Consider the following 25,957-nt stretch of genomic DNA (forward strand, 5'->3'; position numbering starts at 1 on the left):
GGGAAAGAGCAGAAGTTTAATTGGGGGCTGGTAATCTTGAGGTATCTGTTAGACGTCCACACAGAGGTATGGGGCGTGCAGATGGATGTGTGAGTCTGGGGCTCCAGGCAGAGGCACGATCGCAGGTGTTCCTGGTTGCTAGGCAACTTTTGATGGGCACCTCCCTTCCAAGGGACGTTACACATAAAGAAAACCATCCATTAGGAACCGTGAGGACACAGTACATTCATTTTCCAACACTGAGTTAGCATTGGTTGTCACTCATGAATGAATTAGAGTTCATATGCAGAAAATATGATTCTCTATATCCAAAAATCATATTAAACAAACGTGTATATAATCAGGACCATTTTCTGGCCTGTGCATTTTCAAAGGAGAAGTACTTGGATGCGATTCTGCCATAATATCCCCAGTGGGTGTTTTCCCCATTTAGCTTTTGGGAAAGCCAGACTCACAGATTGGGTTTCCGGCAGTTCGCTGGATCAGGTGGCCTTGTCTTTGTTCCGCCTTGGAGTTGCTACTGGCCTGAGGCGCTACTGCTGAGCGTGTGCCTTCGCAGCCCCATGTTTCCTTCCTGGCGTAGATGTTCACTTGAGTTTCCAGGCAGCTCCAGGCTGTAATATTCCTTCCTGCAGTCGGGATTCAGCTCCATACATACAGCTTGCCAGTGAAGTGTGCCTCCCCGGCCTTTGGGGGGAAGGGGAGTTTTGATTGATGCTCAGCCATGTATCGGGCGGAACGAAATGATGCTATCAGCGGCAACCAAGGTAGCCAGGCGGGAAGACGTATGAGGGGTCTTCACAAAAGCAGATGGGCCTACGTGACAAATTGTGAGCCCCCGGTACGAGTTCAAGCTACTTCCTCAGGCTGGGTGGCAGGAAAATAGAGACGTAAAATTCTTCCCATCAAGGCTGCTCTCTTGGGCACATATATCTTTTGGCTGTAGAGATGCAACTGTTTCCCCTTCGAAGGGCTGGTCTCTTGACTAAGAGATGGTGGGTGAAAGGGAGTAATCGCCGGGCTGTGAAGGATGTTTCCTGTCAAGACCCCACGACTGGACCTGAGTGGGGAATGTAGTCTGATGAAGTGGCTCTCTCTCCCCCAGCGCCAAGCATGGTCACCCCAAGGACACACTTAAGCCAATCTTTACTTCCGTGGCCTTTCTGTGGTTACCTTTTTCTGTTGTGTGTCTTTCCACCTGACAAGCCACAATGCTCAGGTCTGCAGTGGAGGATGGGGCAGGTGGGGAGGAGATACAGAAGAGGGTCATGTCAGTTGATTCCCCTTGATAGAAATGAGGAGAAAGGGGAAGTCTAGATGCATTTGGATACAAGAATGGAGGCTGACGTTTGGAGCTCTGAATGGATGCTCTTAAGCTTGAAGTGTTGTTTTGAAAATATACAGGGAGAGAAATTTAAGAAGTTTCTGCTACCTAAACATGTAACCAGTTAAATAATCTATTGGTGGAAAAAGAACAGTGGCCATTGAGGTGCTGGGCCCTGGGGGCTGGTAACTCACATATTTGTGTTTCTTGAAGTGTATGTAAGGCTACTGGGGAAGCAGGGCATCTTGGCCAGAGCACCAGGGTCCTTAAGGAACAAAGAGGATGAAAGAAAGATGAACTTTTTTTTCCTGAGCTAGAAACTGACAAAGGGTTTTTAAATAGCTGGATTTTTCTAAGCGAGGGAACTTGGACAAGCACGTTTATGAAGAGGCCCATCTTTGGTCATTAAGCAAAGGGTGACTTGCTGGTGTGGGCCCAGGCACTGTGTCCTGGATGTCCATCTGAAGAACCTGAACATGAGATGTACTGTGAGCTATGCTTCCCGTGAGGCACTTAAAGGAGGAAGGGAGCAGACAAATATCATATAATATCACTTCTGTGTGGAATCTAAAAAAGTGATACAAATGAACTTATTTACAAAACAGAAATAGACCCACAGACATAGAAAACAAAATTATGGTTCCCAAAGGGGAAAGGGGGAGGAGAGATAAATTAGGAGTTTTGGATTAACAGGTACGCACTACTATATATAAAATAGATAAACAACAATGTCCTACTGTATAGCACAGGGAACTCTACTCAATATTTTGTAATAACTATGAGGGAAAAGACTCTGAATATATATACATTGGGCGTGGCCAAAAAGTTCATTCGGGTTTTCTGTACCAGTTTATGGAAAAACCCGAACGAACTTTTTGGCCAACCCAATATATGTAACTGAATCACTTTGCCGTACACCTGAAACTAACACGACATTGTAAATCAACTATACTTCAATTAAAAAAAAAAAGGAGGGAGGGAACAAGATGGTCAGTAGAGGAAAGGGCTGGGCCTTCAGTAGGTCCCTTCTGTGTCCTTATTCCAAAGAGGACATAGTCCTGCATGGGATCATCTGGCCACAGAAGAGCCACCAGGTGGTCAAGCCATAGCCTGTAGAAGCAGGTCCAGGCGACCCTTAGCCAGAGGTTCCTTTAGAACTTGCCAAGGCCAGGCCTGCAGCCCAGCCTGGTCTGTGTGGCCACGTCCCCTGCTGTGCAGGCTCATGCGGACTTTCCTCAGAACTCCTTAGGACACGGAGCAAGGACAGTGCAATCTGTCCTTCCTTTCCTCATAACCTTTCTCCATGTGCAATGAGCTTTGCTCCCTGGAGGGCCCAGGACAGGCAGCTGAGAGATATTCAGACCCCGTCCTTTGTCCTTTCATCCTGCCTTCCTCTCCGCGGGTCTCTGTGTGACTCATTTTGTCCACTTTGCCGTCCTTGCTGCTGTGGGGTGTGGCCACCCACGTGGGCCTCAGGGGCCCAGAGCAGGTGACCAGTGAGACCCACATGGGTCTCAGGGGCCCAGAGCAGGTGCCCAGTGAGGCCCACGTGGGCCTCAGGGGCCCAGAGCAGGTGCCCAGTGAGACCCACGTGGGCCTCAGGGACCCAGAGCAGGTGCCCAGTGAGACCCACGTGGGTCTCAGGGGCCCAGAGCAGGTGCGAGGCCCGAGAAGCTGGCTTGTTAGAGTTCAGGGTGGTTGACTACAGATGACACAGCTTTGCAGAAAATCTGCGCTAGGCTCAGGTCCCAAAAAACCTGTCAGTTAAACCGAGAGATCTCAAGCTGTGAGTCAGCCTGCAGCAAAAGCACAGCCCAGGCTCCATCACTGTGGAGCTGGCTGGGTCGGATGCAAGTCCTGTGGGTGGAGACAGGGTGTGCATGACAGCAGCTAAGGCTCCTGCTCTGGGTCAACAGGTCTCACTCAGAGCAGGGCCATCTTGGCTTTGGCAAGCACAACAACTCACAAGTCCACGTGTGTGTGTTCTCTCCACGCTGTCTTCTCTTCTGCTCGGCTGGTGTCTTGTTTGCCCTCTGCATCTCAGGAGGTCTTACGTAGTGGACGGCCATTGACTACACACAGACTGGCACAGCATTCTGGGCATTCTTTACACAGTAATTCCTTCCAGCGGAGAATGTTCTCAATGCCCAGCATTGTGTGTCACCAACAGGGCGACACCAGGAGCCTGTGTGCATATAGACTGATCATCACAGGGCAATCATGACAAAAAATACTATTTGACCAACATAGACGAGTATGCAACATTTTGTTTTGGATCCCTGAAGAAAGTTACATGATTCCAGGTCAAACTGCCATTTTGCTCCTTTGTAATCTTGGTCACTTCGGGTTTTCTTCAAGGCTCTCTCGTTCAAACATGATCCAAGAAAGGGGAAACCCGAAGGGCCTGGGGTGCTTAGGGGACTCATTGCTGTGGCCTTTGGGATGCCCAGGCTCTTGGCCCCACCTGCAGACTTCCTGTCTCAGTAGAGCTGGGGAGGCAGCCTGGGCATCTCTGCGTTTTAGAGCCAGCTGAGGGGGCTCTGACACGTGGCTAGACTGAAGGGTTATTGGCTGCCTTATAGTAAGATGGCAGTGGGGCTTGCAGGAGGGAAGACTTTGCCAAAGATGGACTTGCCTACTTTGTCATTTCATCCCATCCAGTATTTACGATTTGTTCGGCGTCCCAAGGCATTCACGGTAACCACAGTGGGCAGAGGCTGTACTGGACCCTTCCCCGGGGTTGATGGTGCCTGTACTCTTGCTGGCATCATGTGGACCCCCTTACAAGGAGAGAAGGCCCTGGAGTCTGTGACCACGTCCGCTCAGAGCTGAGCACAGGTGCTGAGGAGCGGGCGGTTTTCGGGGTCACTCCCACCCAGAGTTCCACCACCTGTGTCTACATCCGCAGGCTGCAGAGAGCTTCTACATGCTGTGTCTTCATCATGCATTGTCAAGTATGATTTAAATTACATCCTACGCTCAACAGTTACTAGAACAGGAGCCTGGATTCTTAATGCTTTAGGAAGGGGTGAAACCCCGTCCGCCACGGCACCAGCCCCCCATGACCCTCGCTCCTCTGACATCCTTCCCATTAAGGTCCGGAACGCCAGAGGCCCACTCTGCTGTGGGGAAGGGCAGTATGGATGTCGTGGCGAACCTCTTTTCTGAGATTTCCAGGTGTCTCCCGATGTTTTCAGTGCTGACGGTCCTTGAAAACATCAGAGGGGGTGAGGGCTCAGCTCAGGGACAGTGTCATCGGGGACAGGCTGTGGGCTGGAGGTTGGCTCCATAGAAGGCCAGCCACTGCGGTCAGAGGCCACAGAGGGCCATGGCTGATGTAGGCCAGGTCCGTTGGGAGTTGCTGGCTTGTAAACCATGGGAAGACGCCCCCGCTAGCCGCCTGGAGCATCTCCCATGCTCATCCCTACCTCTCAGCCCGCTGCCTTGCCAGGGTGCCCCGTGAACTTGGGGCTCTTTACCAGAGGCTGAGATGGAGAATCCTCGTTCCTATCACCAATGGGCAGAAACGGGGGTAGTGTTTCCTGTATCCTGGGTCCCAAAGAATGCTCACTGAGCGTAGAGGTGCAGCCAGCGCCTAGAGACACACTTATCTGGGTACCTGCTGATCGAGCCGTGGTCTTCAGTACAGAGAAGCTCTTTGGGGGCGGGGGGAGGGCTTGTTAAAATGCACACTCCTGAATCTCTTCCAGAACTTCTGGATCAGAATCTCTGGAAGATACAACCGAAGAAAGGGCATTTCTACACCTTGTTCCCCAGGCAATCTGCTTTAAGGGAATTGTTTTGTGGCTCAGCGTGAAAACAGACACGTATTGCATTGCTTCTAAGGGAAAGTCATTCTGAGTTTTGGGGGTTTGCTTACATCTGTGCATTTGGAATGATCCGTGTTCACAACCTCACTGCATGGAGCTTGCCACAGAGCATGGAGGATCCGAGATGCTTGTGGTGGGGCCGTGATGAGGGTCAAATGGAAGCGTCTCGGCACCAGAAAATTCCATAACCACGTGGCACCATAGCTGAGGAACACTTTTTAAATCTCCCATGTTTTAGGTGGGTCTAAGGCACATCTCATTCAATATATATGAATGATAGAAAGAGGATTTTGGGTTGTAGAGACCCCAGGTCACTCACTAAATTTTAAGAAGGCTCAGAAGGTAAAAAAAGAGACTTATTTTCCAAACTGACATAAACCAAAACATGACACTTTTCTACACTGATTATTTCTATCCTGGCTGCATCTCCAGTTAGAATGTGTAACACTGATGTTATTTTCCAGACAAGAATTTCTGTTGGTGAAGTACAGATAACGCAGGTGTAACTGCCCACGAAACACACTGGTGCAAAACTAATAAATAAAATCAGAAATTCTTTCTGAAAATTACAGTTAATGGGAAAGGGAAACACCTTTTATTTTGATAGGAAGCCATAGGGTTTGCAAATATTTTGCATCATGATGAATATTTCAATCAAACGGTCCACCTTTTCCTCTCCTTGACTCACTGTCAGTCCATTTCTCTGGTTATTTCAGGTAATTCTGTGTCTTTCTTCCTGACTCTTTCAGTTTTGGGGGGTGAGCTTATGAATAACTTGAAACCTGGACGATGTCTTCCCTGCTAATCTTTTCCCCATTGAGGTCAACAGAAATAAACTCTTGACAAACTTAGAAAACAACAATGGTTGGTGCAACCGTGTCATGGGGACAAAAGGCAAACGCCAGCAAAAATCCCAGGCATCATCACAGCAGAAGCACCGTCTTTACGGTGCGATGTAACCCCGTCAGCCCTGTGGGGCTACATCCTTGTGTGATGGGGAGTCAATGAATTAAAACCACGAGTCAGAGTGATTCCACCCCCCAGACTTGCTGACGTTCCATTGTGATGTAAATTATTTATGGCACCCAGTTACATTATTTAAGATGTTAAATGCAGCTCGGGTGCCCTGGAGTCTGAGTCAGCATCCTCAGGGTGGCAGGAAAATACGCTGCATGTATTGTATTTTATTTTAATTATTTATTTATTTTTAATGTAAAGGACTGATGACTTTTAATTAATTAATTAAGTTTTGGCTGTGTTGGGTCTTTGTTGCTGCACACAGGCTTTCTCTAGTTGTGGCGAGCAGGGGCTACTCTTTGTTGTGGTGCGTGGGCTTCTCACTGTGGTGGCTTCTCTTGTTGTGGAGCATGGGCTCTAGGTGCATAGGATTCAATAGTTGTGGCACTTGGGCTCAGTAGTTGTGGCACACGGGCTTAGTTGCTCCAGGGCATGTGGGATCTTCCCGGACCAGGGTTCGAACCTGTGTCCCCTGCACTGGCAGGCGGATTCTTAACCACTGCGCCACCAGGGAAGTCCACTGCATGTATTTTAATAGGGCAACACTCTTCCACAGGCATTGGCCCCTCAGAGGAGTGAGTGGTCTGCTTGGTAGTACATTTCAGAATGTAAGAGCCAGGAACACTGTCCGAGGAGACAGGTGGGTGATCGACACGGAGTCAGTTCTTCAGTTTTGCTCCTTTCCTTTAGAAAGAATGTGTGTTATTTAAAGAAGGTTAGAAATATTTTACATTCTCACACAATGGTGAGAATTTCCATAGTAATATTGAAAAACAAAACAGTGAATCTTTACTGTAATTTGCCTTCATACAAACGCTGGATTCTTTGAATTGGATCGCTCTTTAGGCCCTGAACTTGGGAAACATCTGCAGCGTGTATTATTGAAAATCATAGAGGAAGGACCTGTGTTAACATTTGTGTTCCTCTCTGCACCCTCGTTTTATCTTAGCTGACGAGTTGAGCTTCCTTCTCAAGTGTGCCGTTATGGTGATCCCAACCAACTCAATCTACCCTTTTCTCTCTGTCTCCAGGGATCTGATCAGCACCAGCTGGGCCCAGCAAGTCGCCCACAGGTTTCCTTTAATGTGGCCAGTCCTAAGAAGGTCAGGAATGTGACTTTGGTATAGTATAGGCATCCCTTTGGCTCCACATGGCACTTGGCTGATGACCTACATTGAGATATTGTCAGCACTCATGATGATGTCATCCCTGCTCATGATGATGTCATCATTGCTCACAATGGTGTCGCCATTGCTCTCCATCATCCTGTGGCTGGGCTCCAGCTTTGCCAACATGACCTAGAAGAAGCGACGTTGGCATCATCGGAATGGATATTTTATACGGAGGGGAGGAATCCATTTTCCCAGCTTCTAAAGTGGAATTTGACTTTTAAAATGTTTCGAGATTTCAGTGAATTCCGTAGTTACTAAGTAAAAGCTGCAAATTCATCATGATCGTGCTTCTCACCACTCAACACTCCTGCTTGCTAACCCAACAAATGGTAGATAAGTCTACATCCCACCATGACATTTAAGAAGTTCTTATTATCTGAAATCCTATGAAGTGATATTTATGTATGTTTACTATGTGGGTATTATTGCATATTATCTGTGAAAAAAAGAGGATAAAAATTAGGATCAATCAGACATCTAAAATTGCCCATAATGGGGAGCTCCCTGGTGGTCCAGTGGTTAGGACTTGGCGCTTTCACTGCCATAGCCCGGGTTCGATCCCTGGTCAGGGAACTAAGATCCTTCAAGCCGCGTGGCGTGGCAAAAAATTAAAATTGCCCAGAAAATCAGAACTTACAGGTTATGAGTAATTTTAAATTCTAAAGCTAATGTGTACCTTGAGAAATATCTCATTATTGAATATTGACATGAAGACATTCATTTTTATCTGCTCCCTTATCAGTCTTGTTCTCATGTCCTCGGATGAGTTAGATGTGGATTATGTTTTGTGGGGGACATACCTCCAGCCATGAAAAAACTGGAAATGGGCAATATGTTCTTTCATAAATAAAAGGGAAAACACCAAAAAACTTGTATTGCTTTTCTTAACTCTTTACTATTCAGGGGGTAGTTTAAAGAATCATAGAGTTTAGGAACCAAGAATTTTCTAAGAAACAAAACAGAGACCTCTATAAAATTTTCTTTTCTTTTTTCATGTAGAGATTCTCAGTGTATTTCGCTGTCCACCCCATCGCTTCATATTTAACGTAGAGGCTATTATTTGGCTGTGCTCTGCACTGGTTGGAACAGATTGCTATGATGGTCAGTAATTAGCAACTGCTCTGGGCCCCCAGGCCCAACCACGCTATTGCTGAAGTGGAATTCGACTTTTTTTTTTTTTTTTAACATTTTTATTGGAGTATAATTGCTTTACAATGGTGTGTTAGTTTCTGCTTTATAACAAAGTGAATCAGTTATACATATACATATGTCCCTATATCTCTTCCCTCTTGCATCTCCCTCCCTCCCACCCTCCCTAACCCACCCCTCTAGGTGGTCACAAAGCACCGAGCTGATCTCCCTGTGCTATGCGACTGCTTCCCACTAGCTATCTGTTTTATATTTGGTAGTGTATATATGTCCATGCCACTCTCTCACTTCGTCCCAGCTTACCCTTCCCCCTCCCCGTGTCCTCAAGTCCATTCTCTAGTAGGTCTGCGTCTTTATGGAATTCGACTTTTAAAAGTGTTAAGATTGTGGTGAATTCCTTGAAGTTACCTGGTAAAAGACACAAATTCATCGTGATGATGTTTCTTATCACTCCACACCCCTGCGTGCTAATCCAGTGGTAGAGAAGTCTATACAGGCAGACCTTGGAAATGTTGCAGGTTCGGTTCCAGAACACAGTAATAAAGCAAGTAACAGGAATGTTTTGGTTTCCCAGCTCATGTGAAAGTGACACTTACACTATACAGTAGTCTATTAAATGTGCCCTAGCACTATGTATAAAAAACAATGCACAGACCTTAATTAAAAAATATTTTCTTGCTAAAAAATGCTCACCATCATCTGAGAGTTCAGTGAGTTGCAATCCTTTTGCAATAGCCACATCAAAGATCACTGATCACAGGTCACCATGTCGATTGAATAAAGCTGCACAACCTAAAAGTTGAGAATTACGTTTTACTTGGCAGACTTTCTGAGGACTTCAGGCCTGGAAGGCAGCCTCTCAGTTAACTCTGAGGGAACGCTCCAAAGAGGGCAGGGTGGAGCCAGGATATATAGCAGTTTTGCAGCAAAGAGCAGATAGTTGGAACATCAAAAAGTTACTGTTAATTAAAGAAAACCAGACACCTCAAGCTAAGGAATTTAGTGCTTTTCTATGTATGGGAAGATGCAAGAGTCTGGGCTCATTGCAATCATTCCTTCGATGTGCACCTCAGCTCTCTGGGGCCAGGAGCCTCTTCTTTCCCATCCTGAATCCCCTCGGGGGCACCGCTTGGGGGGGCTGCAGTGGCTGAGGTCTTGATGGCTGCACCACCCTTTGTTTGCTGATATGGCAGGCAACGTTTTTCATCCACAACCATAACGAGTATAATAATAATGAAAAAGTTTGAAATATTGCAAGAATTACCAAAATGGACTCAGAGACGTGAAGTGAGCAAATGCTTTTGGAAAAATGGTGCCGATAGATTTGTGCTGGGTTGTCACAAGCCTTCAGTTTGTAAATAATGCAATTATCTGCGTAGCAGAATAAAGCAAAGAGTAATAAAACAAGGTGTACCTGTATACTACCATGATTTTTAAAGTATTTCTTCATCATAAATCACATTTGGTCTCTACCCTGGACCCCCCTCCTATGAATTGACAACTAACTCAAGGGGTATTTGCTGGTACAAAGTGGGGCTGTGTTCTGTTCTGTACTGTTCTGATTGGTCGGTGCCCCTACACTACCCACTCTGATTGGGTGGTGCCCATACACTATCCGTTCTGATTGGGTGGTGTTCCTGTTTTATAGGTTGTCAAATATTTTGTGTATGCCTGCTACTTAGAGGATCCGAAAAAAAAGATCACCTCTTCTAAGACTGTGTCCCTAATGTGAGGGAATTGGTCACTATTTTCTTTAGAGTAGAACTAAAATGCAAAATTTCAAAACACCATGAATATAGTTATATCACTTTTGTCACCTACAAATTGACACTTGCCATCTAGATTTACAAGGATTAAATTATGAGCCACTGCAGCTGCTGACCTTCAACACCGTCTGAAAGGAGTTCAGGGTGGAGATCAGGAATGAGGCCCTCTGTGCTCTAGAAAAAACTGGCAGAACAGGCCTTCAGATAGTTATTTTCAGGAGATGATTTTTATGAGCCTAATTCTTGCATCTCCACATATCTAGAAACACATTAAAATCCTTCATGGTGACGTCTGCTCCTTGTGACTAGCAGAAACCTTCTGCAAAAAAATATGTGCTTGATTGCATGGACTCCCCCTTCACCACAAAATCACATATATACTGACCTTCTCCCCTGCCTCTTTAGAACAGTTTCTTAGAGCTATCAGAGATGCTGTCTCCTGGCCTATAGTCCTCATTTTGCCCTCAATAAAACTTAACTCACAACTCTCACGTTGTGCATTTTTTTCAGTTGGTACTTTCCAAAGAGTCCTTTTTATGAGAAAAAAAAAAATTGACAATTCAACTGCTTAAAAGTGAGACTCTTGTTTATTATAACTTCTTTACTCCCTGTCAATGTGATCCTGTCTTCTGCCACCATCCTTAAATGGGTACAAGTCAAGGATAAAGCCCAGAAGGTTCAGGAGACCTTCTGGTCTCCTGTTAAGCAGAGCTGTTCAGTGAGTGAATTCCATATTCTTTGCTTCATAGTTTACTCTCCTTAAATTGCCACAGGACACGGATCCCGAGACAAAGCAAATGTCATGTCATTTACACTTTTTGTAACCTTTACAGAACCTAGCATTCTGGAGGCACAGAGTAAATATTGACCTCAAACAAGTCAATATTGAGAAACACAGTATATTGAAGTATAATGAATATTTGCCATCTGCCTACTATAAGAATCATATTCTTGTGGTTATTTTAGAAGTCGGTGGGGGGTTGCATGTAGAATATAGTTGAACGTCAAGTTTTAAACTCTGGAGATCAATGCCGAATGATCTTCATAGAAATTTCTTCAATTTGCTATGTGCTTGGTGAATCAGTCTATAATATTTTTCATTTATCAGGCTCGGGAAGTTTTCCTGTGTCACAAATAAAAAGGTTCTTTCTTATAGTAGCTTATTCTACGAGTAAGTTTTCTCAGAGGGACCCCTGGCTAGTTTTTATTTTGCAAGGGGTATGGATATTTTATAAACAAAACTATCTAGAGCTGCTCTGTCCAATACCATAGACACACGTGGTTATTTGCATTTAAATTATTTGAAATTAAGTAAAATATAAGATTTATTTCCTCAGTCCTACTAGCCACATGTAAAGTGCTCAATACCACGTCTGGCTAGTGGCTACTGTATTGGACACGCAGATTACAGCCTTCATTGTTGCAAAAAGTTTTTCTGGACAGTGCTGACCTAGAGCTAACTACTTGGAAATGACCTTGATGTGTCAAGTGTGGGCTCTTTTACACAAGCATGCAATCCATGTTTTCTCTCAGTGTTATGTCTGTGTACTTGCCAGTTTCTATTTAGGAATCCTGCAAACCCCAGGACAGCTCTCAACTGATAATGGGATTTTGCTGATGTGGTAAATTTATCTCTCACTCCTGCAGTGCAGAGAGCTGAAGCAGCCTCAAGGGGAAGGGGTGAGAGGAGTCAAAACATCACGGCCAAGGGTGTTTCTCAGAAAGATAGATATGGCTCTCTGCTAATAAATGGCTGATGAAGGCCCAGATATATTTAAACAAATGTTCCTCAAAGCCTTGAGTCATAAAATGCTACCCAGGGAGACCACATCTGCCCATCCTTCCAAGGGTCTTTGACCCTGGTTATGCTGTCAGATTCCAAGCCTGCTCTATGGAGTCAAGGATCCTTCATCGTTTACTTACGAGTAGGACTCAAGTCATAATGTCAGCGCATTGAAGATAATTGGAGAGGTCCAATAGAAGCACTTCCTTTGCTCTATGTGGCCCTGTTCTTGGAAAACACTTAGGGGCATTACAGCTGGGTTGCCAGTTCCTAGGCGGTGATGACCTCAGGGTGAATGGATTCTGCCGAGGATACAGCAGATGCTGTGTCAGCATCTGGACCTGCCATTTACGTGAGTACGATGCCCTTGGGGAAGAACACGTGTCCTGTGCAAAGAGGGAGGAAAATGCTCTCTGTGGAACAGATGAGAACGTGGAGTTCAGAGACGAGAGGAATAAGTGAGCGGCAAGACAGGAGGGAGGGTTCAAGGGCACGTAGGATGGGGTAGAGGGCGGTGCAGCAGGCCTGTGAAGGATGTGTATGTCTGCGGAGCTGTCACCATCCATAGGGCTGACGGGATAGGAGAGGTGGCCAGCCCTGTATGGAGAGGGTCTCTGACGGTTGCTGGGCCACAGGTAGAGGGACACAGCCAAGCTCTGGAAAGCTGGCAGGGAGGGAGTCAGGTGACAAAGATGCCACCTCCTCACTCTCCTGCTCACCAAGCCCATCCAGAGCCAGGGGTCCAGGGAGCCCACTGATGGCATCCACACGGGATGGAGAACAGTGAGGGCGGCCAATGGATGGGAGGGGCAGGCAGAAGACACCCAGCCAGGAGGGTTTGGCAACCTTTAGGAAACAAATCAAGGCATGGAGACATGCCTTGTGCTCGTGACATCACGGGAAAAGACGTTTTGCCTTGTAGGGTTCTGCTTTTTCCTCTCCTTGGGGTGAATCCATTTAACAAAAGAGGACACACATGGCGGGGAAAGGAATTTGGCTTCATTGAACTTGAGTAAGTCATGTCTTTGGTGACACATCAGTAGAACAAAGGGATAGAATTGTGGACCCCTGAAGTCCCTTCTGGTGCTTACCCTCGTGGAGATGTTCACACACAGACACACATGCACACATATACGCCCTGCCCTGTCTTCACCTGACATGGCTCAGTTCTTAGGCCCGAGGCTGCCCTGCTCTGAGTGTGTGCAGGCCTCCCTCATCCCCGCAGCATTTGGAGGGAGCTGCGTTCCCCTGCAGATGATAAATATTTAATTCTCACCCTGCACAGCCTGTAAATCATGCCACAGGCCACGGCCTCGGATGAGACTCACTCTCCAACGTTTATGAAGCAGGTGCCCTGGCTTCTCAGCCTGCAAAATGCAGAGTTTGGGGCAGCAGGCTGGGTCCTGAGCTGAAACAACCCCACAACTGTCTTCCTTCTTTTGTTGGGTGAGACATGTTATTTCTAAAACTACAGTGAGATTCAGGACCCTGCGGGCTGGTGGGAAGCTTTGTGAGAATCATTGCTCAACCAATGGCTTCAGAATGAGAGATTCATGCTTGGCCTCATAATCATACTGTGTTGACAAAGCAGAAGATGTATAAGATTCCAGTAAAGTCTATGGGGAAAATGTAGTACAGAATGTATTGATTACATTTCTCTACAGAAACCTTAAGAATGTGGGATGTTTCACAGAGTAACTTAATTTGGGAACTCTTGGTAATAACTGCTTCAATTTCATGGCTAATAAAGTCTGTGGTAGTTCAAATCATAGCACATTATTGTCTAAATCAAAAACCAATTTTAAAAATTCCGGTTGATCTAGTTTTGTTTGTTTTCCTCAGAATGTACAAATTGGACTGAATTAAAAGAAATGCGGTCAGCATGGAGGCTTATCTTATGGCAGCAGCCTCTTCACAGTTGTGTGGTGTGCACGCGTGCATGTGTGTGTGTTTGTGTGGTGTGTGTGTATGTGTGGCTCTATGTGTGGGTGTATATGGTAGTATATATATGAGTGTGTGTGCATGTGTGTGTAAAGAGCAAAGTTAAGGGGAGAGACACTAGTTTTGTGTCTACCACGGGGGCCAACAAACTCTAGGCCATGAGTCAAACTCAGCTGCTGCTTAGTTTTATATGGCCCGTGAACTAAGAATGGTTTTTACATTTTTAAGTGGATGAAGAAAATTGAAAGAATAATAATATTTCATGACATGAAAATTATGTTAAATTCAAACGTCCATGTCCACAAGTAAGATTTTTTCGGAACCCAGTCAATATTTACATGTTTTTTGTGGCTACTTTCAGGCCTGATGGCAGAGTTGAGCCGTTGAGACCATTTGGCCCACAAAGCCTGAGATAGTCACTACGTGGCCCTTTGCAGAAGAAGTGTGCCCACCTGCCTCACGCACACTGGCAGTTTCATGGGCTATTTCCCTTAATCCTCACTCAGTCCTGTGCGGTTCCAATGAACAAAGTGAGCTCATAAGCTGTGGTCACAGAGCAACACGTATGCCTTCTGACCCCAGGCCTTTCAGACTCCTAGGCTGGTGCTCTGCCTACCCTCTGTCTACGGCAGAATCTCCCCTGCATCTCCACCACTCTTAGGACGAAATCTAAAATCCTGCCAAGGCCTCCAGGGATCAGCTGGGTGTATCCCCAACCCTCCCTGGCCAGGCGCCACTCTCTACACATCCCACTGTGGTCTCCGAAGCGCGGAAGGCTCCCCCGGGGTCTGTGGTCCTGCCCGCCCCCCACCCAGGGTCTTTGTTCCTGCTTGGATTACTCGCTCCTTCTCCCTTCACTTTGTCCAACTCCGGCTGATCCTTCAGATTCTCCTTGGTGAAGCCTTTTGGATGCTTCTGTACTCTGTCAGTTAGCCACTCTTCCTGCTGTGGTTCCGGGTGAGAGCTGCCCGCACAGAAAGATGCCCGTGAAGGGCCAGAGGCAATGCACGTGGAAGGGTGGTGTGCAGCTCCCCGTGCCTTGGGAGCTCACACCTGCGGAGGCTGGCCTGCTGCCTGCTGGATCTGCAGCCCCTCCAGCACTGTCGTGACCTTCTCCTTTGCTTCTCTGGGTCCTGGCACGTGTGTGTGGCTCTAGGGGGAAGGGTGCCAGCTTCTGCTGGGCGCCTGCGTCATTGGGGGTGGGTGAGCTGAGAGAAAGGCAGGTGGCTGTGTTTCTCCCCGGGTTCAAGTTTGCGTGGTTGCTGACTGTTGCTTCACACCCCACTCTCTCTTCTACTGGGGCCTGATTGCAGGGACCATGCTTGTGGTGGGCTTCTCAGCTTCCCTTTGTACGCCCTGGTTAGTGACTCTTTTCTGACCATCTAACCCTCCGCTTCTGGACCTTTTCTTCCCCGGCATCTCCTGTGATGTGGCAGGTGGAATTCTGATAATTAATCCCTTACTCTGTATCACTCGGAACTTTCTGCTTCCCTAATGGAACTCTGACTCCCTCCCTGCTGGGTTAATGCTTCCATGCTGCTAATATGTCACTTTAGGCGTCTCCTTCATTGCATTAATGACGTAATTGTGTAATTAATCACTGACTGCCTACTTTCCCATTAAATTCCATGCAGGTGGGAGGGCTTCTCCTCCACCTGCTCCCACATGGCCCTGGCGTTGCTCCCATCGGGGCAGGCGCATTCCGCGTGGTCTATAAATGTTTGCAGAATGAACGATTTATTCCAGAACCAGCAAGGGAACATGGAAATTGGTTTTGCTCTTAGGCTGTGGTTCACATTATTTTCAGAACCTCCAGGCTGTCGAGACCCGTTGACCAAAACACACGTTAGTGGCCACTCTCCCCTCCTTGACTCACCTGGTTCCACAGTGTCCCCAGCCAAGGGGACACAAGCTGAGGCTCAAAGACGCACAGTTAAGGTAATCATCACGATTTAAAAAAATTTTGTGGGGGTTGTTGCAGAGTTAGATTTTTCCTTTTTGGAGCTTAGAAGCCCCCAGAAACATGATGCAGAGGAAACACCCTGCAAAGAAGCGACTGGGCTTGCAGCCAACTTGCCCTGTGACCTCCTCTGAGTCATGGCATCGTTGGTCAAAGGCGTGGCCCTTCTTCTGGTGTAGGTGCAATGCTTGAACTTCTTAGTGATTGACAGTCCTGGTGACTTTCAGTTGAGGGCGGGTTCCTAGATGTCCTACAATACTTGGGAAAAGCCTGAAAAATTTCAAATATCCCATCTGACATCTACGTAAGTGATAACTCTGTTTACTTGAGCCTATATTTCACTATAAATATTTCACAATAAAAAAATCATAAAGTATAGTTATCATGTGTGTAAGGTATATCTAATTTTCTATGAATGAAGCTACCTTGAAAATCAAGGGAAAGTTAAAGTTGGTTTTGGGAGAAGCTTCTTCAAGACTTGTTTGCCATTTTGGAAAACCGCATCACCGATAACACTGTTACTTAGAATATTTGAGTTGCTATTACAGCGTACTGGGATCCATCTGGATTTATAGCTGCTGCATCCTTGGTAATTCTTATTGTAGATTCAGGGATTTGACTACTTCATATGTCTTCTGGTGTTGTCCTACTGGGTATTATTTTTGCTGTCTTATAAATGACTTCCCTTTTATATCTCCTTTATTTTTAAAAAAATTTATTTTATTAAAAGTAGTTGATTTACAATGTTGTGTTAACTTCTGCTGTACAGTAAAGTGGTTCAGTTATACCTATATATATATACATTCTTTTTCATATTCTTTTCCATTATGGTTTATCACAAGATGTTGAATGTAGTCCCCTGTGCTCTACAGTAGGACCTTGTTGCTTATCCATCCTATATACACTAGTTGGCATCTGCTAACCCCAATCTCCCAGTCCATCCTCCCCCTGCCCTTCCCCCCCAACCACAAGTCTGTTCTCTTCATCTGTGAGTCTGTTTCTGTTTCATAGATAGGTTCATTTGTGTCATATTTTAGATTCCACAGATAAGTGATATCCTATGGTATTTGTCTTTTCCTTTCTGACTTACTTCACTTAGTGTGATTATCTCTAGGTCCATCCATATTGCCACAAATGGCATTATTTCATTCTTTTTTATGGCTGAGTAGTATTGCATTGTATATATGTACCACATATTCTTTTTTTTTTTTTGAATTTTATTTTATTTATTTTTTTATACAGCAGGCTCTTATTAGTACCACATATTCTTTATCCATTCATCTGTTGATGAACATTTAGGTTGTTGCCATATTTTGGCTATTGTGAATAGTGCTGCTATTCTATGAACATAGGGGTGCACGTATCTTTTCAAATTATAGTTTTGTCTGGATAGATGCCCAGGAGTGGGATTGCTGGATCATATGCAACTCTATTTTTAGCTTTTTGAGGAAACTCCATACTGGTTTCCATAGTGATTGCACCAATTTACATTCCCACTAGCAGTGCAGGAGGGTTCCCTTTTCTCCACACCCTCTCCAGCATTTGTTATTCCTAGACTTTTTAATGATGGCCTTTCTGACCTGTGTGAGGTGGTATCTCACTGTAGTTTTGATTTGCATTTCTCTAATAATTAGTGTATACCTCCTTTATATCATATACAGGGCATTATGTTGGAGTTTTTATCTTGAAATTTAGGTATGTAGTTAAGTTACATTATCTATGAATTTAATTTCAGAAAAGTAAAATAGACATTGTAAAATAATTGTTACTCATATGCAAAATAATCTTTACTCATATGGCGTTGCATTTGAAAGTGTAAGAGTCTTTAGACTATCTGCTCATGATTGTCGTTTTAGCTTTAAAATATCTCTGTGTGGGCTTCCCTGGTGGCACAGTGGTTGAGAATCTGCCTGCTAATGCAGGGGACACGGGTTCGAGCCCTGGTCTGGGAAGATCCCACATGCCGCGGAGCAACTAGGCCCGTGAGCCACAACTACTGAGCCTGCGCGTCAAGAGCCTGTGCTCCGCAACAGGAGAGGCCGCGATAGTGAGAGGCCCGCGCACCGCGATGAAGAGTGGCCCCCGCTTGCCGCAACTAGAGAAAGCCCTCGCACAGAAACGGAGACCCAACACAGCCAAAAAAAAAAAAAAAAAAAATCTCTGTGTTTCCCCCAGTCCACAGAGTCACATGTGGCTTCTGAAGGAGGTTTGGCAAAGGGAAAAGAGAGAAATCCCCCAAACTGTTTAGGTATGTTCAGGTATTCATTTTTTCTCTTCCCATCTGTTGTTTTTCTTAACTGGATATTTACACATTCCTTGGAAGTTTTCAGAGCCTCGTGGTAATTATTGTGCTGGGCTTGACATTGTCTTTTTGCAAAATGTGTTTCTGCCGGTGCTGAATTCAGCATTTACATGCAGCTAAGGTGCCACTTAAAATTGGATGTGGGTTCCACTCCTGCCTAGGATGGAGAAAGCTGGAAAGAACATCACTCAGACATTCATGAGAAAAAGCCAGATAAGCTACAAAATCATAGCTTTTCCTGAACCCATCAGAGTGGTAATCGAGTAGCCTGAATTCCAAGGGGGCAGAGTCTCTCCCCTGAGAAAAGTCAGGACACAGGTACTGCATCAGAACAGAGAGAAAGCCACCTCTGCCATAAAAGTGTTTCAGAGAAATCAGCAAAATTTAACTAATCGTTACAGGCCTAGTGTGGACTAGCATGGGGACAGCAGAGAGACCCCCAGACTTAATGGGGTTCACACTTACCCCCAGACTCTCTCCTATGGAGCTCCACCTGGGACTCTCCAGGTGGATCGGGTGTGAGGCTGGAGAGAGCCTCGTTGGTGGTGCAGGCCTGCAGACAATCTAGGTATCATTTCAGGGGTAGAGTGGGCAGGAAGTTGGGGGGAGGGTCAGGAAACCCCACCCTAAGGCCTGATCCTTCACTCAAAGCCTTAAGCTTCTGGGAGAAGAGGCAGTGGGATCTGTAGCCTCCAAGGTGCAGGTACACACCCACTGCTGCTGAGGGAAGGAGAGAAGACAGACCCTCTAGCCGGGAGAGGGGCAGAGAAAGCCATGGGCCCGGAATCCTACACACACCACTAGGATCTCCTGTCGCTGGGGTGGGTAGGGAGCACTCTTGTGTAGGACTCACTGAAGATACAGAGCAGCTTGACCTTCATGGGAAGAAGGCTCAGGGATACCCAAAAAGCTCCACCATCAAGTCCCAAGCACACAGGACCATCTGAGGCTGATGCTGGGCTGGGTGACAGAGATGCCGGGCATGTCCTCCTGCCAGCCCAACAAGGACCGAGCAGCCAACAGCAGGCTGCAGGGGAAGGAGCGAGAGCCCCCAGAAGCTCAGGAAACTCAGAGAGGCAGCTGCGCAGGGCTGCGTGAAAGTTGAGGATGGGGCACGAACACAGAGAAGAACCTTTCTGCACTCCAGCCCCCACCTGAGCACAGAGAATCTTAGGGAAAGTCAAGCCTTTGGTTCCATGAAGGTAACTGGATCAGTCAGCTTGGGCTGCCATAACAAAGTACAACCGACTTGGGGGTTTGGAACAGCAGAATTCATTTTCTCACAGTTCTGGAGGCTGGAAGTCCAAGAGCAATGTGTCAGCAGGGTTGGTTTCTCCTGAGGCCTCTCTCCTTGGCTTGCAGACGATGACTGTCTTCTCACTGTGTCTTCACATGGTTTTTTCTCTGTGCACATGCATCCCTGGTGTCTCTTCCTCTTCTTATAAGGACATCAGTCAAGTTGGATTAGAGTTCACTCTTTTGACTTCATTTAACGTTTATTACCTCTTTAAATGTCCATCTCCAAATGCAGTCATGTTCTGAGTTACTGGGGGTTAGGGCTTCAACATCTGGATTTTGGGGTGAGCAACTCAGTCTACAACAGTAACAATAAAAAAAAAACTGAAACCCAGTTCGATCCTAGATTTACTCAATTCCTCACACTTTTAAAAAATCACCTGCCATTATATTATAAATTCTTTCCCAGTTGCTGTACAATCTTTGTAGTTGCCATGTTTAATGGCTACATAATATTTCTTCATGTGGTTTTGTCATCCTTATGTTCCTTATTGTTGTTACACATTTTAGGTTAGTGCCATATTTTTTTTCTGCACGTAAAAATCTTTATGCACATGTTTTTCCATGTGCATAAATGATGATTTTAGAATCATCCCTTAGTATAGATTCTAAAAAGAGACATTATTGCATCAAAGGGCATGACCCCTCTCATGGGCTAAATTGTGTCTCCCCCAAAATTCATGTGTTGAAGCCCCTAACCCTAATATGATAGTATTTGGTGGTGGGGCCTTTGGGAGGTAATAGGGTTAAACAAGCTCATAAGGGTGGGGCCCTAATCCGAAGGGATTGGTGTCCTTATAAGAGGAGGAGGAGACACCAGAGAGCTCTCTCTCTCTCTCTGAGCAAACGCCCACAGAGGAAAGGCCATACAAGCACACAGTGAGATGGCAGCCTTCTGCAAGCCAGGAGGAAACATCACCAGGAATCAAATTTCTTGGCACTTTGATCTTGGATTTCCAGCCTCTAGAACTGGGAGAAAAAAATTTCTGTAGTTAGAGCCACCCCTTCTGTGGTATGTTGCATGGTAGACTGAGCAGACTATTACAACCCATTTCCACACGTGCATTACTTATCTATAAATGTCCATATTAAAAGTTAGCTGCTTTTCTTCTGGCTGTTTACACCAACTTCTCTGTGCCTACCCCTTCTGAATGGACTTTTCTGTCATCTGTAAACTTAAGATATTCAAATGCACTTCTCTCATTTAAATAATTTTTGAAAATCTATGTCAGATCCTAACACTGATATCCCATAATTCAAAAGTATATATTTTGTACTTTTAAGCTTATCAGTAACAAAGTGGTACCCTAATTCTGACATTTCTTTTTCTTTTTTTTTTTAGATCATCCTTTTCATGTACCAGGAAACAAACACATGAGCAAATAAACAAATAAGCAAAACAAAAAACAAAACTGAAAACACCCAAACGCCCCCAAACCAAAACACTCTAGAATTATAGAAATTCATGCCTAAAGCTTATAAATATTTTTTAACATAGAGATTTTTCCAAAGTATATTTTTATATGTTGATACATAAAGACTGTTATTTAAATACTTGTTGTTATGACATGATTTGTGTTCGCTTAAAAAATAGAGGAAAACTTTAATAAAACATTTTTCTGTCATGTGAGTCAGCAAACACTGTGAGCGAGAGTTATATAAAAATTACAAATGAATAACTGAGGAGAGATTTACCACTGCTGGATGATCTGACTATTAAGATAAACCCTTGATTTGCTCTGGGACATAGCTTTTCTGGGACTACAGAAGTATCCTGCCAAATTTGCTTCAGAACCTTTATTTTGCTATCTTCAGTTGAAGAGTCAGTCAATAAACATTCATTGATTTTCCAAGGTTCCTTAGGACACAAAGAATAAGATACTGTTCACATCCAATTTTCAAGTCATTGGTTTGTTAAAGTCTTGTTTTAAGGCTGGCTGCTGCTTACCATGGTCTCCCTGTAGACTTGTGTTTGGGTTCTCACATGAGCTAATATTGTCTGAGAGAGAGAGACATCTTTGCTTCTTGGGTCTGTCTACTTTGTGTTTCTTCAAAGACTGGCTATATTTCAGCCAATGTACAGGCCAGGACTTTCTGAGGAGTTAGGGAAATTTTCAGATGATCCAAAATTGTCACTTAGCAAAATTGGCTCATAAATTCAGTTACCTCCTCACCCAGTTTCTTGAGGACACACATAGCAAAATTGATGGAGTAGGGGGAGAGTTTTAGTGTGAGTCTCCTCCCCTACCAAAGGCCAAAGAAGGTGATTCCATGAGGTGGGAGTTAGGGAGTGAGAGAGGGAAGCAGGGAAGGGGGAAGCCAATGTGTGGGCATGCATGTCACCAGTCTCATCTATAAAGCCAGCAGGGATGCTGTTGACCCAGTGAGGGCTCCTTGAGGAAGGGTACGGGAGCCCCTGGAAAGAACCCCCTGAAGGACAATAGGCTGCAGCACCTGTCACCTGCTCCATTCCCACTGATGGGGACATTAATTTCCTTCTCCTTCTCTCCCAGCTTCTGAGAAGACCCTGCAGCACAAACGGGAAAGACTAAAGGTGGCTGCCTGAGTCGGGAGTGGAAGGGGGCTGCAAAGTGCAAGATGAGTCTGAGGGCGCCCCTAACTCCTCACATCAGTGGACAGTGGGTCGAGGAGGTGGTACTCAGGGCACCAGAAAGCATCTGCCTCAGGGAGCCTCATCTTCCTTTTCCTTATCCTATTGATCGATTGACTCCACAATCAAACAAGCGAAGATCGGGGAGGAGGAGAAGAGGAGGACTTGAAAAAGCTCAGATTTCATGAATATAACTTTGGTACCCAGATTTGAAGACTAAGTCTTTCTGCTTTATTGGCAAACCGCTGAGAAATTGTGCAGAGCTTGCAGCTGCTCTTTGATTATGATAATTATAAGGGAACGAACGAATGAAGAAGCCCAGGGGTATAGATGAGCATGCTTCCCTTGTCACTGATATGCAAGTGGTCCTCTCCATGGTCTATGGGAGTAACTAGACCTAAAAATGAATGAGTGTAAACTCTAAACTCATGCATCTTTTCAGGGCCAATGTGGGCAGATGCAAGGGCAACCTGCAAAACGCAAAATTTAGATCTGTTCTCTGGAAAATGCACGACTCTAAGCTTCAATGACCAATGGAAGATGGTGGTGAGAGCACGTTGGCTACAGTTGGTCATGTGTTGGGTTAGCACCAACGTACCCTTGACTTTTATTTCATCACCAAGATAAAAATAGTTAACGTCTGTCTGAATGTGACATGACATGATATAAAGATGTAATTGATGCCTTCTTAAAAGATTAAAACATAGAACAGATGGCTGAAGTAAGAGACTAGATAATGTAGCATCAACTGTGTAAATGTTTGAATGAATGTTTTGAAAAGTGAGCTGTTAACCTCATTACCAAGTAGCAAGTTTGTAATTGAGGACAGTTGACTTCGGGGAGTGGGGTCTGGGAGATTTTGCTGTTGTTTTCATATAGCAGTGAGTTATTTGGAGAAAATGCATCTGAAGGACTTTTCACATTTAGGAAGAGATAATGCTAAGAGAGGCGGTCAAGGATGGTGAGACTGGGACCCCAAAGGTGACCCAGAGATGGGACTGTGGCCAACGGTCCATCATACATGTTTTCCAGAGAACACATCCTTTAGGCAATTTAGAAAGAGTTGTTTTCAGAGGGCAGGCTCTTAATAATGTTGAATGAATGAGTAGAGAGATGGTGTGTGAAGCAAGGAAGCCCAGGAAAGGTTGTACAAAGAAAGTGATGTGGTGGATTATGTACTGATTCACTGTGTGAGGGAGGGAGGGAGGTCTCCAAGGGGAGAGAAGTCCTTAGAAGAGGAAGGAACATTACCAGTGGGTTAGGGTGTAGCCCAAGAGTTGCTCAGGCAGCAGACAGGTGGTCTAGGGAGGAGCAGGTTCCAACGAGGAGCAGGGTGGAGCCCAGAGCAGAGAAGGTGGGAAACATTACAAAGGACCTGCCCTTGGGCTGGGTCTTCCATGATTCGTGGGGGATGGGTTACTGAGGATCTTCCCAGGGAGAGTGTTTGTATGGCCAGGGTCTCCTCAGATGACATTGACCACGAATCATCTTCCAGTCTGTAACCAAAATCCTGAGTTTCACCTCCTGTTTTCTTGGTAGTAAGAGATAGTCACTGGTGACCTGAGCAGAGCCTGCCTGGTCAGTGTCCCTACAGCCCCCTCCAAGGGCACAGCCAGTGACTCCTGCAGGAGGAGCTGCCTCTCTTGGGCTCATGTGTCACTGAAATATTTAAGGGGACCTCCCTCCCCCAGCCTCCCTGCCCGAGGATGGAATTAGAGCTGCTTAGTCACTTTCTTCTAAAAGGCCACCAGAAAGCATCTCATCACTCTGTATGTACATCTCATTTAGGTCAGTCTCCACCAGAATGCCAAGCCTTTAAGGTGGTCTTTTTCCACCCTGATTTGTGCCCCATAAATTTCTTTATATCCCTTAATAGGATTCAGTCTCCTGTCCCTTCCTTACCACTCAAAACCTTCCAGTGTATCCTCTGCAATCGAGTCTGTCATCCTCAAAATCCCCTGAACCTTCAATCTCTTCTCAGAAAGCTCCCTTCTTTCCCAGAATGAGATCTGCTCTCCCCTGAGGACACTGCCGTCCTTTTGAGTGGTGGCTGTTTCTTCTCCCATTCCCCACGGAACACAGGTTGGGAGCTGGGGTAGCGTCCTTTCTGCTTCATGTGGTTTCTCCCTGACCATTTTCTCCCTGCTTTCCTCGAAGATTCTGGCCTTTTGAGGTAATTGCCATTACCATATGTATTAGTCTTGGATTTTCCAGAGAAACAGAATGGATAGAATATATTTGTATATTTATATCTATATCTATTTATATCTCCTATAGTAGGATATATTATTATAATACAATATAATGTTTTGTATATATTATATATTTTATATGTTTTATTTTAAATATATAGTATATATTTACTATATATATATATATCCACTAAAATTTACTATATATATATATTCTAAAATATGTATATATATTTACTATAAGGAATTGGCTCACACCATTACGGAGGCTGAGAAGTTCCAATATCTGCAGTTGACAAGCTGCAGACCCAGGAGAGCTGATGGTAAAGTTCTAGTCTAAGTTCAAAGGCCTGAGAACCAGCAGAGCTGATTTGTGCAAGGTCCCATCTGGATCCGAGTCTGAAGGTAGGAGTAGACGGCTGTTCCAGCTTAAAGACAATGAGGCAGAGAGAAAGAATTCTTTCTTACTCAGCCTTTTATTCTATTCAGACCCTCAACAGACTAGACAAGGCCATCCATACTGGAAGGGCAACCTTCTTTACTCCCGTCTACCGATTCAAATTTTTTTTTCATTTTCTCACATATACCTTTACTTCTCCTGTCCTATATTTTTTTATTGGAGTATTGTTGATTTACAATGTTGTGTTAATTTCTGCTGTGCAGCAAATTGATTCAGTTATACACATATGTACATTCTTTTCTTTTTTAAAAATCTCACCAAGAAACACCCTTGCAGACACACTCAGAATAATGTTTAACCATATGTCTGGGCGCCCTGTGGCCCAGGAAAGTTGACACATGGTATCAGCCATCACACCACACTTACCTGTCACCATCCTCAGCTCATCTTTTGGTCACTTCTCCTTGCTCATTGAAGATCTGAACACTTAGTTCATTCTTATTATCTGGGCAACTGTAGAGAAGATATTTTTATGTTTCTGTACAGTTAGGGTTTTCTGAGCAAATTTTATTGAAACTCGGGACCTGGGCTAAAAGAACAAGGCTTGGAAGATGAAGGGTGATGAGACAGCGAGAGGCTTTCCTGAGAGACCTACCTCCCTGGAGGTGTGTGTTTACATTTCAAGGTGGGGATGGGACTCAGCACCTTTGCATGTCCCTGGGTTCTCAAGCTGGAGACACTCACTTCCTCTCCTTCTTGGAATCATTTATTTACATTCCAAACAGTAAGAACCCAGGATCCTTTCCAAGGGGAATTTTTTTCCCTAGGGAGTGACAAAAATCCTTTCCTTGACCAATTTCAGTTGGGCTCCTGCACATTCTCCTAGACTCATCTGTGTACTTCCTTCTAGAAGCCAGTTTTGGCAAGACCCTTGCTAAGTCGGTTTAACCAGAAGCCCCATCCTTGATATCTGATCAGGTTCCTCATCCTCCACCATCCCCCAGATGATGTCTGGTCACTCTGGGCTGCCTCTAGCAAGAGTCTTGATAGGTTAGTTTAGCCAGAACCCTCCCTTACCCCTGATGTTTCCTCTCAGTAATTTCACCTCCACTGCACCCACCCTGCTCCTTGACTGTGATTCCCAATTGCCCACTCTGTACTCGGAGTTGAACCTGGTCTATACTGAGGTCTCTTTTTCCCTTTTGCAATAGTTC

At 45.2% G+C, this 25,957-nt stretch overlaps 1 protein-coding gene across 12 annotated transcripts in view; it reads left to right on the top strand.

Moving 5' to 3' along the window:
• Positions 1 to 25,957, top strand: part of IGSF5 (immunoglobulin superfamily member 5) — a 189,666-nt gene that overhangs the window by 35,704 nt on the left and 128,005 nt on the right. For 8 of the 12 annotated variants that reach the window (XM_082458859.1, XM_082458857.1, XM_082458856.1 and 5 more), the window contains one exon: positions 7,203 to 8,212. The exons of 1 other annotated variant lie outside the window; for it this stretch is intronic. In XM_082458859.1, the coding sequence (XP_082314985.1) occupies positions 7,203 to 7,287 (85 nt within the window). In that variant the 3' untranslated portion in view covers positions 7,288 to 8,212. Of the gene's footprint in view, positions 1 to 7,202; positions 8,213 to 18,117; positions 21,095 to 25,957 lie in introns of those variants that run through there. 3 more of the 12 variants (XM_082458860.1, XM_082458862.1, XM_082458861.1) reach the window with 2 other exon arrangements.

The sequence above is a fragment of the Balaenoptera physalus genome (genome assembly GCF_965194825.1).
Source record: "Balaenoptera physalus genome assembly, chromosome: 4".
Taxonomy (NCBI): Eukaryota; Metazoa; Chordata; class Mammalia; order Artiodactyla; family Balaenopteridae; genus Balaenoptera; species Balaenoptera physalus.